At 45.8% G+C, this 16,436-nt stretch overlaps 1 protein-coding gene across 1 annotated transcript in view; it reads left to right on the forward strand.

Moving 5' to 3' along the window:
- Window positions 1-16,086, forward strand: part of TXNRD2 (thioredoxin reductase 2) — a 58,765-nt gene extending 42,679 nt beyond the window's left edge. Inside the window, exons 13-18 of the mRNA XM_063144162.1 lie at window positions 3,104-3,199; window positions 3,402-3,494; window positions 3,989-4,060; window positions 5,254-5,351; window positions 11,399-11,616; window positions 15,640-16,086. Of these exons, the coding sequence (XP_063000232.1) occupies window positions 3,104-3,199; window positions 3,402-3,494; window positions 3,989-4,060; window positions 5,254-5,351; window positions 11,399-11,522 (483 nt within the window). The 3' untranslated portion in view covers window positions 11,523-11,616; window positions 15,640-16,086. The remainder of the gene's footprint in view (window positions 1-3,103; window positions 3,200-3,401; window positions 3,495-3,988; window positions 4,061-5,253; window positions 5,352-11,398; window positions 11,617-15,639) is intronic.
- The last annotated feature ends 350 nt before the right edge of the window (window positions 16,087-16,436 follow it).

A 16,436-nucleotide genomic window follows, 5' to 3' on the forward strand; every position in this document is an offset into this window, starting at 1 on the left:
GCAACTGGTTCCATTGTCGTACTGCTCTAATAGTCACGAAGTTTTTCCCGATGTCTAGCTGGAATCCTGTAACTTGAGCCCATTATTCCACGTCCTGCACTGTGGGATGATCGAGAAGAGATCCTGTCCCTCCTCTGTGTGACAACCTTTCAAGTCTTTGAAGAGTGCTGCCGTGTCTCCCTTCAGTCTTCTCTTCTCCAGGCTAAACATGCCCAGTTCTTTCATTCTCTCCTCATAGGGCTTTGTTTCCAGAAGATTCCATTTGGTGAAGTTTGGTGCAGTCCCCCCTCCCCCGTGCCCCATTCTAAAAGGTGGAAATGCCTCTCTGAAGGCTTAGGCAGGACGAACTTTACGCCTCGATAGCCTGGTGTCGTTTGATATTTGTCTTGTGGTTTTGGCTCCCCACCCACCCACTACTAGAATGTGGCCGTTGGGTTAAAGAGGTTCTGCACACCCCTGTCCTACTGGATGCCCACGTTGCAGCGTTCCAAAGTGGAACCTGGACAAGGCCTGTATAGATGATCTCGAACACCTGCAGGACCCGTACAGCAGGAGACCTAAAGACCTCATTTCTTTAAAACGAGATCTCTGCTTCTCCAATTGTTTTGGTTTTTGTTTTGGCGGCTGTATCCTACAGGGGGCGCTGCAACCTGTGCTTTGATGCCACTTTCCCAAAACGGCTTCTCCTTACACCCTCTAAGAAAACCACACTGCACAGCCCTGGGTCCCTCCTACCCCGCAACTTATAACTTTTAGCGCTTCTCATGGGAGATGCCTAATTGAACGCATCGGACCCCAAGAGCCCCAAACAATTCAGACCGCCGATAATCAAGCAGCCTAGCCCCACGCACCAGTCGCAAAGCGAGTGTTTGTGTCAGCTGTTTACTCGGGGAAGTCTTAAAGCCATTGTTTTACGGAAAACCCAGCTTATATCTGCAGGGATGTTTTAGTCATTAGCTGGAGTGTTGTGTATTTTTTTCTTTCTTCTATTTTTTTATTTTTATTTAATGGAATGCATGCCAGAGGCTTTTGCAATTTTATCTCTTTCTCCAATCTCCTGTTCAGTTCTGGAATGCCAAAATAACATCTGTATTTCCTGCCACAGAAATGACTGGCAACCGCATTTTAAGCAAACATGTGTTGGGAGGGTGAAGGGAGTGAGGGGGGGCGGGGACAGCAAACTTTCGGCTGGCAAATAACCTTAACATAAGATCTGGAATGTTATTTCAGAAGACAGATAATAGCCATTTGCTTAAACGTTGGGATCAATCTCAAAGGGCAATACAGGACTTGCTTACTTTTTTTAAAAAAAACACGTTTTTTACACCCAATTTCCACATATTCAGGACAGAAAAAAGGAAGGACTTCTTCACACAGCGCAGAGTTAAATTATGGAATTCACTAGCACAAGATGTAGTGATGGCCACCAATTTGGATGGCTTTAAAAGAGGGTTGGATAAATTCCTGGAGGAGGAGAAGGCCATCAATGGCTACTAGCCCTGATGGCTCTGTGCTACCTCCAGTATCCGAGGCAGTAAGCCTGTATACACTAGTTGCTGGGAAACATGGGTGGGAAGGTGCTGTTGCATTTGTGTCCCACTTGTGGGTCCCCAGTCGACAGCTGGTTGGTCACTGTGCGAACAGAGTGCTGGACTAGATGGACACTTGGTCTGATGCCTCTTGAACACTGCCTCTTGAATGCCTCTAGTGTGGGAGAGCCCACAATCAGCTACCTAGGGAGGTTGTGGGCTCTCCCACACTAGAGGCCTTCAAGAGGCAGCTGGACAACCATCTGTCGGGGATGCTTTAGGGTGGATTCCTGCATTGAGCAGGGGGTTGGACTCGATGGCCTTGTAGGCCCCTTCCAACTCTGCTATTCTATGATTCTATGATCTTATGTTCTTTTCCCCATTTATTGCTGGGGTGTTGAACTGGATTCCATTTTGAAGAAGCCCTCGGGGTCCACATTGCAGTGGTGGGCGGAATTGAAAGCAAACAGGGCCGGGGGCACCACATTTTATGGCAGAAGGGTTGAACCTCAGCCACGCAGGCCAAACCTAGGCTCCCTATCTCTTCTCTTCCAACCATTGATGGTTTGATGGGTTCCCAGCTCAAGAATGTATCCGACATTGAAAGAGGTTCTGCGTTCTGTGCCTTGGAGGCTGCAATACCTGAGCCGTCGGAGTTCTTCGGCGGTTGTTTGTCGTTCCCGCTGCCTGGGTTCACACAACACGCTAACCCACACTCCGTGGTGAAGAATGGGTTGTGGCTGAACCATGGGTTATCAATTTGTCTGAAAGCAGAGCGTTTTCTGGATGATGGCTTGTTAAGCATGTGGTATGGCTTGTTGATCACCCTGAACAACCCGACAACAAACCAAGGATCAGATTTGTTCTGGTTTCTTCGAGAAAAATAAGCCACACTGCATAGATAACAAGCTACCCTGCAGAAAACGCACTGCGTTTAGACAATATGATAACCTACGGTACAACAGCAACCCATGATTCAGCAACAACCTACACTCAACCACTAAGTGTGGGTTAGCATGTTGTGTGAACCCAGGCACTGCCTCTTTTTTTTTTAAAGGTTTGGAAAGATCTCTTGTTGGTTCTCAGTAACATAGTATAGCTTTTCCCTCTGATTTCCTTCTTCTTCTGAACCCCTCCTTCATTAAGGGCTGGAGATGCGTGATGGGGCCTAAAGCCAAATTGGAGTGAGGGCAAAGCTTCCTGCCTTCACTCCATTGGGTTCCGAGGGAAGAAGAAAATAAAGAGCTGAAGGTAGCAAGCAGCACTGTGAGGTGCAATTGCTGACGCCGTCAGAATTACGAACAGGGCAGGATCTACACTACTGATTTGAAATGGTTTATAACAGTAGTGACAACTGTCGGGGCCCAGGACACACGCCATGTACAGTTTTCAAACCCGTTTCAAAGTGTCATATCCTGCTTGGTGCAGATCTGGCAGCAGCTGCAAAAAAAAAGGTTAGCGGGGGCGGGGGGAGGTTATGGCATCTTACCTCCCCCCCACACACACACATCCACCCGGGTGCCCTTTTTTTAAAGCCATTTGGGCTCAGCCTTGATTTCCTCGTCGTTTCTTAGGGGCGTCCCGAACTCACTCCAACAGCGATCGCTGCAGGGAAATTGCTGGCTCGCCGGCTGTTCAGCCAGTCCGCGGAAGTGATGGATTACGACAACGTGAGTCGTTTTGGAACTTTTTTTCCTTCCCAGCCTTGTTGCAATAAATAAATTAAATAAAATCAAAACAATTTCTTTTTTAAAAAAGAAAGAATTGCAAATGACCCTTACAGTTCTGCAGAAGCAAGAAGCCGGGCGTGTGAGAGTGGGCGTCTTCGTCTTGTTTCGCTCTGGGATAACACGATGGCTTTATGTTATGCAGGTGCCCACCACGGTTTTCACTCCCCTGGAATATGGCTGCGTAGGCCTCTCGGAAGAAAAATCTGCAAGCCGATTTGGATCGGATCACATAGAGGTATGCGACGGCCCAGGTTTGGCATAGTCAGTGAACAGCAAAGCTGGTTAAAATGAGCCTCCTTGGGCGTATTTTGCCAGAAGCGGCATACAAATGTATTTATTTGTTATTAAACGTATTAAACTGCCTTCCAGCACCATCTTTATTAGCTCTACTTCTTGAGCAAGTCGTTTTTTCTTTTACTTTCACCCCTTTGCCTTCTGGGAAATGAGGGTTTTGTGACTGCCCATGTCCGCCATTTTGTGGGAGCACCCACAACACTTTCTCAAAATTCCAAATGGGCGAACTGACCCAAAAAAGTTGGGTCACATCTTGGGAAAGACCAGCTGACAATGAGCGGCTGGGGCTCACCCATCCCTGCAAAATTGGAAATGGGCCTCTTTGCGACCTGGGCGCTTTACCTGTCTTGTCAAAACACCAACTCTATGCAGTTATGCATTCATAATGCAGGCACTTAATTTGATAGTAAATGTCTGACATTCCCTTTCAATCAGGTGTACCATGCGTTTTATAAGCCGTTGGAATTTACTGTGGCCGAAAGAAATGCGCCTCAGTGTTACATAAAAGTAAGTGAGCACTGCTAATGTTTGACTTTCATTCATGAGATTAATAGTCAATATCAGAGGTGGGGAAGCTTCTTTTTTAACGTCGAAGGCCACTTTTTCTCAGGGGTAATCTGTGGAAACAGCACCAAAGGGTGTGAGACCATGCCTTTTCTCTCTCTTTCTGCCACCCCTTTTCACTCTCTTCCTTCCACCCCTCTTTTCTCTCTTTCTGCCACCCCTTTTCTCTCTCTTTCTGCCACCCCTTCTCTCTCTCTGCCACCCCTTTTCTCTCTCCTCCTGCCACCCCTTCTCTCTCTCTGCCACCCCTTTTCTCTCTCTTTCTGCCACCCGCTTTCTCTCTCTTTCTGCCACCCCCCTTTCTCTCTCTTTCTGCCACCTCTTTTCTTTCTCTTTCAGCCACTCTTTCTCTCTCTTTTAGCCACCCCTTCTCTCTCTCTGCCACCCGCTTTCTCTCTCTCTCTGCCACCCACTTTCTCTCTCTTTCTGCCACCCCCTTTCTCTCTCTTTCTGCCACCCCCCTTTCTCTCTCTTTCTGCCACCTGGCTGCGATCCCAAAGAGCCAGCCTCCAGTCACACAACTTGCTCACCCACACTCAGTAGTTGAGTGTGGGTTGTTGATTGAACCATGGGTTGTTTCTTAAACCGTGGGTTGTTGATTGAACCATGGGTTGTTGATTGAACCGTGGGTTGTTGATTGAACCATGGGTTGTTTCTTAAACCGTGGGTTGTTGATTGAACCATGGGCTGTTGATTGAACCGTGGGTTAATGTGTTGTCAGAACCTAGGACATTTTCTGCAGGGTGCCTTGTTAACCACCCTGAACAACCCAACGACAAACCATGGGTTCTCAAGGTGGCTTGTTCAGGAAAAATAACCCGCACTGCATGGTTAACAAGCCATCCTGTGGAAAGTGTCCTGGGTTCAGACAACACATTAACACATGCTTGGTTTTGGTTTTCAAATGGGGGCATGGCAGAAATCCAAACCTGTAGGCATAAAATACGTTAAAGCTCTGTTTTTCAGGATACACCGATGCGGTACACGCATGAAATGGTGGCGCATATGCAGCCTTGGGCACCAGGGTGCTGTGTAAATAGGGCATGTTGCAGAATGTGTTTTACATCACCCTAATTTAATCCAAGCTTTCCCCCCGCCCTCTCTCTCTTCATGTTCCCCTCGTGGATTACTTTCAGATGGTGTGTTTGCGCGACGGGGAACAGCGAATCCTCGGCCTCCATTTCATTGGCCCGAACGCGGGCGAAGTTATTCAAGGATTTGCCCTTGGAATCAAGTAAGTATAAAGAATGTATTTCCTTTCCTTTCTTTTCTTCCTTTTTTCTCTGGTTGAACTAAAGCCTGCTCTTTTAAGTTACTATAAGATTACAAAAGATAGCGGTTTAATTTTTTTTGGCAGTGCTAAAAAAAAAAAAAGAGCTTATGTTTTTGGTTTCTTTCATGTCCCACTTCCTATATTTTCATTAAAAATACAGCCATTCTTTATTAATAAATATTGGGCTTACTGATGGACAGACCGGATTTTTTGTATTTACGTTTATGAAATAGGTTCCTTGGCAAACCGTTCGGCCCACCTCCTCCCAGCAAATAAAATTCACCCATCCAGCCGCTAATGCTTCAAAGCGTGATATAGGGAGGGTTCTCCGAGGATCATAAATGATCACTGATACATTCAGAAGCCTTTCTTTAAAAGAGAGAAGGAGTCAGTTAAAAGCTTGCTTTGATTATGCTACATGGGAAGGGCTGTCTTTTGATAACAGAATAAATCTTGAAAGTTTCAGAAGAAAGCTCAGTTTCTTCTTCTTCTGTTCAAATCTGCACCTATTATTCATCTCACCGCCCGCCACGTCCTCTGTAACAGTAGAATCTCTTAAAAACATCAGACTAGCCAAAATTCCATCTTTGGTTGTATAGACAAGGGGAGCGTCAATACATCTGATAGAAACACTTGTGCTTCAGAGCAGGCAGAGGACACTTTCAGATGAACAAATCAAAAGTACTTCTTTACACAATGAGTAAATGAGTGATGAGTAAATTCCAGCCACATCATCATCAACATCAACATCATCACTGAAAATGTCCACCCACAGTAAAGAAGACTAACTCCATGTTAGGCATTATAAGAAAAGGAATTGAGAATAAAACGGCCAGTATCGTACTGCCCTTATACAAATCTATGGTGCGACCACACTTGGAATGCTGTGTACAGCTCTGGTAACCACACCTAAAAAAGGATATTATAGAGCTGGGAAAAAAAGTGCAGAAAAGGACAACTAAAATGATTCAGGGGCTGGAGCATCTCCCCTATGAGGGAAGGTTACATCAACTGGGATTGTTTAGCTTGGAGAAGAGGAGGCTGAGGGGAGATATGATAGAGGTGTACAAAATTATGCATGGTATGGAGAATGTAGATAGGGAGACATTTTTCTCCCTCTCTCAAAATACTAGAACCCAAAGGGGTCACCCATGAAACTGATTGGTGGGAGATCCAGGACAAATAAAGGGAAGTACTTCTTCACACAGCGCATAGTTATTATTATTATTATTATTATTATTATTATTATTTATTTATTTATTTATATAGCACCATCAATGTACATGGTGCTGTACAGAGTAAAACAGTAAATAGCGAGACCCTGCCGCATAGGCTTACATTCTAATAAAACCATGATACAACAATAAGGAGGGGAAGAGAAAGCAAACAGGCACAGGGTAGGGTAAACAGGCACTGGGTAGGGTAAAACTAACAGTATAAAGTCAGAACAAAATCAAGTTTTAAAAATCAAGTTTTACTCTGTACAGCACCATGTACATTGATGGTGCTATATAAATAAATAATAATAATAATAATAATAAAAAGCTTTAGGAAAAAGAAAAGTTAAATTATGGAACTCACTACCACAAGATGTAGTGATGGCCACCAATCTGGATGGCTTTAAAAGGGGTCTGGATAAATTCCTGGAGGCGAAGGCTATCAATGGCTACAAGCACTGGTGGTTGTGTGCTATCTCCAGTATTTGAGGCAATAAGTCTGTGTGCACCAGTTGCTGGGGAACATGGGCGGGAGGGTGCTGTTGCACCATGTCCTGCTTGTTCATCCCTGGCCGATGGCTGGTTGGCCACTGTGTGAACAGAGTGCTGGACTAGATGGACCCTTGGTCTGATCCAGCATCAGGGCTCTTCTGATGTTCTTATTCTTCATCCCCTTTGCTTTTATCCTCACTTTGTGGATTTTGTGTTTTTAAGATATTGCACACCACTCCGATATCTCTCGATGTGGAGCGGCTAATAAATTTTATGCTATATTAAATAAATAAATAAATAAAATAGTGAATGTATGGGTGTTGATGGCCCCAGACTCTGCAGCATTCACTGGTTTAGATCAAGAGTGTCCAGATCTCAGTTTTACAGGATCTACTTTTCCCCCCCCCCCTTTGGCCAGATCCCCAGGATCCACCAAATGGACCCAATTCGTTGTTCTGTATTTTTAGAGTTTTAAATCTTGTATACTTGTTTTTACCTTAATTTTTAGAATTTCTGTAAACCGCCCAGAGAGCCCTGGCTATGGGAGCGGTATATAAGTGTAATAAATAGATAAATAAATAAATAAATAAATAAATAAATAAATGTAAAATAATGGATCAAGGGCCAGAATTAATTATCAGGGTACCTCTAAGCACATGCCCAGCCCAGGAATTTGTTTTCAGTAATAGCTCAGTCCTGTTGTGTGTGTCCACTGCACTCCCAAACCCGTTTTCATTTCTATTATTAGAATGTACGCCTTGTGGCAGAGGCTTGCTGTTTCATTTTTGTTTTGTACAGTGCCATGTGCGTTGATTGTGCTAGATAAATAAATAATAACAGTGGGCTGAAAGAGATTCCACACCCCTGCTGAAATGTATTCCATAAGGATTGGGACACCACAGAAAAGGCGTTGTCCTTTGTGCCCGCTGACCTAATAGATCTGACTGGCAGCACATTAACAGAACAGGGCCGGCCCTGCCATGTGGCATAGTGAGGCAGTCACCTCAGGCAGCAGTTTTGAGGTGTCCTGAAAGGGCAGCAAATGGTTAGTTATTTACTTTGCTTTGTATTGTAGTTCTATTGCCAAAAGTACGGAAAGGCGCTTATGGGATTTTCTGCCTCATGTACCGAAATAACTTAACTGGCTTTGGATATTATGTACTTTACTTGGGTAGGTGGCTGAGGTGTCTTTCGTTGCTCTGCCTTAGGCAGCAAAGTGTCTTGGGCTGTCCCCGCCCATGGCTGATCTTGGAGCCCAGGCAAGTTCATTCAAGTACAAGCATCCCTTACAATAACCTGGTCCCTGACAGGTGATCAAATTGTGCCCGGGAACACCCTGGCAACCAGCACAGCAGTACAGAATCATTGTGATGGAGTCTGATCACCTCTGCCCTGCGAGCAACCATTGAACAACCATTTATCCATTAAGGACAAACGTTGGCCCTGAAAAACACTGGGACGGTTTGATTTGGTTTGGCCGGTTTCACCCTTAATGGCGCTCCCAATATTTGGTTCCAGTGTCCCTTTTCCTGGTCACTGCTCCCCTCTACTGGTCAAATGGGGTAAAGCAAATGAAGTTGAAATTCCGCGTATTTGATGATCCCATGGGGGTGTTCTGGCCTTTCTCCCCCGGTGATCTTTAAAAGGCTCTGATTTGGCAAGATCTCGGGACCTCCTACCCATTCTGTGCCAGTGGAAAAAGCAGATTCCATGGTGACAGTGTCCTCACTTCTAAAAAATAACAATGTGGTGATCTGGGGTTCTTGCAGATGTCTTTACTCTACTGTGCAGAAGTGTTATACTTTTCTTTGAGAAATCAATCCAAATGGGAAACAGACCGGGTTAAGACGGCGTGTGTGGGAGAGCCCTTCAGAAAACACGGATTATAGTGTGCACGCATATTTCTTACATGTGTTTTACAGTCCATTAATTGCTAGCATTTCTGGCAGGTTTGAAGGAAAGGGGGGAAATGACTTTTTGGGGGAGCGTGCGTTTTATCCAAAACTTTTAGGGCAAAGGAAGTACGTGGAACTTGAGCGGCATTCTCCCTTGCCCGGGGGAACTTCAGACATTGTCACTGATGCTTAAAAGAATTAAGGCCAAACAGTGGTTTTAGGATATTATTCGACTTTACACTTCATGGATCTGAAATATAGAAAATAGGCCAAGAACTTCGGACCCAATTTCATGACGCCTTTATATAAATCTGTGGTGTGACCGCACTTGGAATACTGTGTACAGTTCTCTGCACCTCCAAATGGATACTGCAGAGTTGGATACGGTGTGCAAAAGGGCAACCAGAATGTTCAAGGGGATGGAGCAACCCCCCTATGAGGAAAAGTTACAATGTTTGGGGCTGTTTAGCTTGGAAAAATAGTGAGTAAGGAGAGACATGATAGAGGTATATAAAACGGTACATGGTGTGGAGAAAGTGGATAGGGAGAAAAACGTCTCCGTCTCTCCTAATACTAGAGCCCGGGGTCATCCCACGAGGTTGAATGGTGAGAGATTCAGGGCAGAGTTCACTCCATCCATGGTATTACTGAATAATCCCTTAAATTAGTCATTTCCTGTTCTCTACTTGTAATTAAAGGGCCCGACAGCAGACTAATTGAAGGGCTAATTCAGTAACGCTGCAGGAGGGAATTTATTTATTACATTTTTATACCGTCCAATAGCCGAAGCTCTCTGGGCAGTTCACAAAAATTAAAACCATAATAAAACAACCAACAGGTTAAAAGCACAAATACAAAATACAGTATAAAAAGCACAACCAGGATAAAAACCACGCAGCAAAATTGATATAAAATTAAAATACAGAGTTAAAACAGTAAAATTTAAATTTAAGTTAAAATTAAGTGTTAAAATACTGAGAGAATAAAAAGGTCTTCAGCTGGCGACGAAAGGAGTACAGTGTAGGCGCCAGGCGGACCTCTCTGGGGAGCTCATTCCACAACCGGGGTGCCACAGCGGAGAAAGCCCTCCTCCTAGTAGCCACCTGCCTCACTTCCTTTGGCAGGGGCTCACGGAGAAGGACCCCTGTAGATGATCTTAAGGTCAGGGCAGGTACATATGGGAGGAGGCATTCCTTCAAATAACCTGGCCCCAAACCGTTTAGGGCTTTAAATGTCAATACCAGCACTTTGAATCGGGCCCGGACCTGGACTGGCAGCCAATGAAGTTGTAAAAGGACTGGCGTAATGTGATCTCGCCAGCCAGTCCCCGTTAGTAAACGGGCTGCCCTGTTTTGTACCAGCTGAAGTTTCTGGACCGTTTTCAAAGGCAGCCCCACGTATAACGCATTGCAGTAATCCAAACGGGGGGTTATCAGAGCATGGATAACTGTAGCTAGACTATCTCTGTCCAGATAAGGGCGCAGCTGGTATATCACCCTAAGCTGATAAAAGGTGCTCTTTGCCACTGAGTTCACCTGTGCCTCAAGTGACAGTTCTGGATCCAAGAGCACCCCCAAACTACAGACCCGAGCCTTTAGGGAGAGTGCAACCCCGTCCAGGACAGGGCAAACATCCCCTCGCCGGACAGATGAACCACCCGCTAACAGTACCTCCGTCTTGTCTGGATTGAGTCTCAGTTTGTTAGCCCTCATCCAGTCCATTACTGTGCCCAGGCACTGGTTCAGAACAGTCACTGCCTCATCTGGGTTCAATGAAAAGGAAAGGTAGAGCCTCGAACGTGCTTGGACAGTCCATGCTGGGCTAGCTGGTGCTACGACTGCATTCAGTGTTAGAACCATAGAATAGAGCTGAAAGGGGCCTCTAAGGCCATCAAGTCCAACCCCCTTGCTCAATGCAGGAATCTACCTTAAAGCATTTGTGACAGATGGCTGCCCACCTGCCTCTTGAAGGCCTCTAGTGTGGGAAAGTGCTTTATAAATGGTGAGAGAGAGAGAGAGAGAGAGAGAGAGAGAGAGAGAGAGAGGGTGCTATATAAATAAATATATCTATATATAGATGCTGCTATAAATAATAATAATAATAATAATAATAATAATAATAATAATAATGCCCACAACCTCCCTAGGTAACTGGTTCCATTGTTGTACTGCTCTAACAGTCAGGAAGTTTTCCTGATGTCCAGCTTGATTCTGGTTTCCTGTCACTTGAGCCCATTATTCCGCGTCCTGCGCTCTGGGAGGATCGAGAAGAGATCCTGGCCTTCCTGTGTGTCTCCCTGGCCCACAACTCCTTCTCTTTGCTTTTAACACTACACCAGGAGATGGCGATTAAGAAGACGGCTGCACTTCTTCTCCGCCGTATTGTGACTGCCTTTCTTTTGTAGGTGCGGAGCAACCTATTCGCAGATGATGGCGACGGTTGGGATCCACCCTACTTGCGCCGAGGAAGTCACCAAGTTGTACATCACGAAGCGGTCAGGCGCTGATCCCACCGTCACTGGCTGCTGAGGTTAGCTGCCGTCCCTGGATCGCAATTGGAAGAGCACTGGGCAGAAGCAATCCGAAGGAAGAGAGCGGACAGCTGGGAGGCCAGAAGCCGCAGGTCTGTAATCCTGGTCTTCCTTTCTAGCCTGTGCTACGTTCCAGCTTGGAAAGTATGCAGCTCCATGGAGCCGGAGCCAGGATCAAGGGTAGGCACAACTGGGCACATGCTTGAGGGTCCACTTCCCAGAAGGGCCCCATGGGCAAGAGCCCCCCTTGAGTTGCTCCTCCGCGCTTCACCTTGATAACTCACTGGTTCACCTGCCTCTTGCTCAGGCCCAGACAATGGTGGTGGTGAGAAGGAGACGTGGGAGAGGCCACTGCCTATTTGCTCATTGGCTGTCAACCAGGCAACTGGTAGCCAATGAGAAAGAGGAGCAAGAGGAGCTGGTGACAATGGCCGTGAAAAGATGGAGGCACTGAAGGAAGGGGCCATAAGAAGTTGGATCATAGACTCATAGAATAGTAGAGTTGGGAGGGGCCTATAAGGCCATTGAGTCCAACCCCCTGCTCAATGCAGGAATCCACCCTAAAGCATCCCTGACAGGTGTTTGTCCAGCTGCCTCTTGAAGGCCTCTAGTGTGGGAGAGCCCACCACCTCCCTAGGTAGCTGGTTCCATTGCCGTACTGCTCTAACAGTCAGGAAGTTTTTCCTGATGTCCAGCCGGAAACTGGTTTCCTGTAACTTGAGCCCATTATTCCGTGTCCTACACGGTATCTAAAACAGATCCAAGAGATTTTAGCAAATGTATTACAGTGGGCCACTGGAATCTGGCCTTTCCCCGACAGGGTATCCTGGCTGGGAACGATGGGCATTGCCACACAACACACCTGGAGGACACCAGGTTACGGGAAGGGCGTGTCACAAAGATAGTTCAGCTGTGCGGAACTGGCTAGGATGATACACAGTGGTGGCCACCAAATTACATGGTTTCAATAGGGGATTAGACAAATTCATTTCTTTCTTTTTTAAAAATCCTTTTAGCCCGCCTGTAAGGGTGGAACCCTCTCAAAGTGTCAACCGTTAAAAAAAAAAAAAAAGTAATTTGGCAATAAAAACACAGCAATCCAGAAAAACAACGAACAGGAGTTCACAAAATCAATATAATAACTTAAACCATCTGCTAAAAAATCCAGGGGAAAGCCAACAAAGGCAAGTGAGCGTTCAGAGCTTTCCTGAAAGGCCTACAAAAAAGGGGTCAAATTAAATCCTCCCGATGGAAGAACCCCCAGCTGGCTAGAACCCCAAACAGGAGCACTCCACACTGCAAGATTTTGTTGCAGTTCCCGCTTGTAAGAACCTCTGAGCAAACACAGGGATTGCCTCTGCATTTTCCTAGTCATTGCGACTTTCCCCCCCCCCCCCATTGTGTACTATATCTTATTTCCCTCTTGGCCAGAAGGTGGAGATGCTGCCTAACGTGAGGCGAGACAGATGCCTCGTTCCTTTCCCGTTTTCGAGCAAAAAAGTAATTCAACGGGCAGCGTGATAAAGTCGAAGTGCCAAATTTACCTCCGAAAAAGAAACTTTGCTGTGCCCTTTGACCAGGCAATTATTGTCGGTGATTTGATAAGAATGACTGTTGACATAGGGTGCAATCCTATGCCTATTTAGACAGAAAACGGTCCTATGGTTCCAGCCAGCCAGGTTTAATTTTTGGGTTTCCTATGAGATGGAAGGCTCTTGACACGCATCAAGTCACCCGAAAGTTCAAAATTTCTCACACTATTCCCCCGCTTCTCACACTATTGCCCCGCTCGTGCTCTCCGCTCCTCTGATGCCATGCTTCTCGCCTGCCCAAGGACCTCCACTTCCCTTACTCGGCTTCGTCCTTTTTCTTCTGCTTCCCCTTACGCCTGGAACGCTCTTCCAGAACACTTGAGAACTACAAACTCAATCACAGCTTTTAAAACTCAGCTAAAAACTTTTCTGTTCCCTATAGCTTTTAAATATTGAGTTTGTTCTGACTCTATACTGTTAGCTTCACCCTACCCGGTGCCTGTTTACACTTCCCTGTGCCTGTTTGCATTCTCTTTCCCTCCTTATTGTTTACTGCAACTTTATTAGATTGTAAGCCTATGCGGCAGGGTCTTGCTATTTACTGTGTATAATCTGTACAGCACCATGTACATTGATGGTGCTATATAAATAAATAATAATAAATAATAATAAAATCCTATAAGTCAGATCAGTATCTGATCGGCAACTTATTACACCTGTAACAAGGGCTGTGTCCAATGGGTTGACTCCAATTTTAGTCCCACTCATTCCAATGGCTCTACTCCAGGTAGGATTAACATAACCCTAGATCCCAGGGACATCCCATGAAGCCTTGGGGGGCAATTCGGGACAGACAAAAGAAAGGACTTCTTCACACAGCGTATAGACAAACTCTGGAATTCGCTACCTCAGGATGTAGTGATGTAGTACACCAATTTGGATGGCGTTAAAGGGGGATTGGACAAGTTCCAGAAAGAGAAAGCTATCAATGGCGATTATTATTATTATTTTATTTATTTATTTATTTATTTATTTATTTATTACATTTTTATACCGCCCAATAGCCGAAGCTCTCTGGGCGGTTCACAAAAATTAAAACCACAATAAAACAACCAACAGGTTAAAAGCACAATTACAAAATACAGCATAAAAAGCACAACCAGGATAAAGCCACGCAGCAAAATTGATATAAGATTAAAATACAGAGTTAAAACAGTAAGATTTAAATTTAGGTTAAAATTAAGTGTTAAAATATTGAGAGAATAAAAAGGTCTTCAGCTGGCGACGAAAGGAGTACAGTGTAGGCGCCAGGCGGACCTCTCTGGGGAGCTCATTCCACAACCGGGGTGCCACAGCAGAGAAAGCCCTCCTCCTAGTAGCCACCTGCCTCACTTCCTTTGGCAGGGGCTCACGGAGAAGGGCTCCTGTAGATGATCTTAAGGTCAGGGCAGGTACATACGGGAGGAGGCGTTCCTTCAAATTATTATTATTATTATTATTATTATTATTATTATTATTATTATTATTATTATATTTATTTGTATCCCGACTTTTGCCCAATGCTGGGCCTCAAGGCGGCCTTACAAAGTTTAAAATATACATGGGGGGGGTGGAACAAAACCAAAAACATTTAAAATACACAACAAAATTATAAGACATTAACATAGATGGAGGGCCAGACTATTCTCCAAAGGCCTGCTTGAACAAAAAAGTTGTAGCCTGCTTCCGAAAGTCCATCAAGGAGGGATGGGCTAGTCCTACGCCTGATGCTACGTCCAGAATCAGAGGCAGTCTGCCATTGTACACCAGTTGCTGGGGAAGAGGGTGCTGTTGTACTCGTCTATCTAACCCAGTATTGTCGACACTGACTGGCAGCAGCTCTCCAGGATTTCAGGCCGGATTCTTTCCTAGGCCTACCTGGGGACGCTGGGAATTGAACCTGGGACCTTCTGTATGTAAAGCAGGTGTTCTACCCCTGAGTCATCTCCCCTCCTTTGCTTCTTCTGTGTGGGGGGCTGGTTGAAGATCTGAATGGATCTTCTTCTTGATTGGACATTCATCCGGCAATCCCAGTTCTTTTCGCTTTGCCATTTAGCAGCCTGGGAGGAAGCGTTGTTCAGCATTGTTCAGCAAAGTTTTTGCCCTCCTTCGGTCTTGCCGTTGAACACACCCCAGTTGCTGGCTTTCCAGCCCCGCACAGGCCAACGCACAATGGGGGTGAATCCATTTTCCGCTCCTCTCGTGAGACCCCCAAGCAAACGGGTGGTTCTGGCTGCGGCCGACCCAGCGGGAAACGCGTACGCAGCAGTGTGGTGTAGTGGCTAAGGTGTCGGACTGGGAATCGGGAAATCCGGGTTCTAGTCCCCACTCGGCCATGGAAACCCACTGCGTGACTTTGGGGCCAGTCCCAGACTCTCAGCCCAGCCTACCTCACAGGGTTGTGGTTGGGAGGATAACACGGAGAAGAGGATTATGTATGCCGCCTTGGGATATAAATGCAATAAATTAAATTAACATGGAAGATGTAAAGCTAATCCACAGCATCACGGTGTTCAAGCTCTCTTTCCATCGTTCCTTTCCCAGCGCAAGCAATTGCCTCTCCTGTTTTAGATGGACTCCACCGTCGCTCTTCGGAAACTGATCCTGCAACTGGAATTCCAGCACAACTGAAGTCATCGTTGCTGATGAGACACTTCCCCCCCCCCTTCCGCCTTATCCATACAACGGAAGGGATTTTCTCCATTTCGGACAGATCCTGCCTCGTGCTCTCCAGGGATGGCCTTTTTGTAACCATATCGGCCGGGCGAACGTTGACTCGAACGGTCTGACGGATGGTTCGGATTATTTCTTGTGTGCAATGCTGAAAAAAGAAATGGGTAGACCAGCTAATGACGGCTTGTGTATTAAACCACATGTTGGGGTAGACAGGCCTGAGGATTCGCTGGCTCCTTCCTCAATGCACGTGATCCTGTTTTATATTTATTGTAGACAGCCTCATGGAAAAATAAAGACCAGGGGTTTTTTTCTGTCTATAGTGGCTGTGGTTAATTTGCGGTAGCTTTTCTGGTGGGGGTGGGGGAATGTCAGCAATAGAGTGTAGTTCTCTGATGCATTGGAATCCACAGAAGCTTACCACACCCCTGGTCCTGCTACAGTTGAATATTTGCGCCGTGTTAGAGCAAATTATGGGGCAGTCCAAAATGCAAGGCAACAAAGCAGACAAAGGGTCCAGTCCGGGATCCATCAAAGGCAGGAGTAGCCCTGATACAAGCAAAGTGCAAAGCACAGTTGAGCAGTAAATGACCATACACAGATGACAAGCAGAGTTGAAATGGGAATCCAAGGGTCAATAGCACAGAAAGTCAATCATAAGGCAAAGT

The sequence above is a fragment of the Elgaria multicarinata genome, chromosome 18, assembly GCF_023053635.1.
Source record: "Elgaria multicarinata webbii isolate HBS135686 ecotype San Diego chromosome 18, rElgMul1.1.pri, whole genome shotgun sequence".
Taxonomy (NCBI): domain Eukaryota; kingdom Metazoa; phylum Chordata; class Lepidosauria; order Squamata; family Anguidae; genus Elgaria; species Elgaria multicarinata.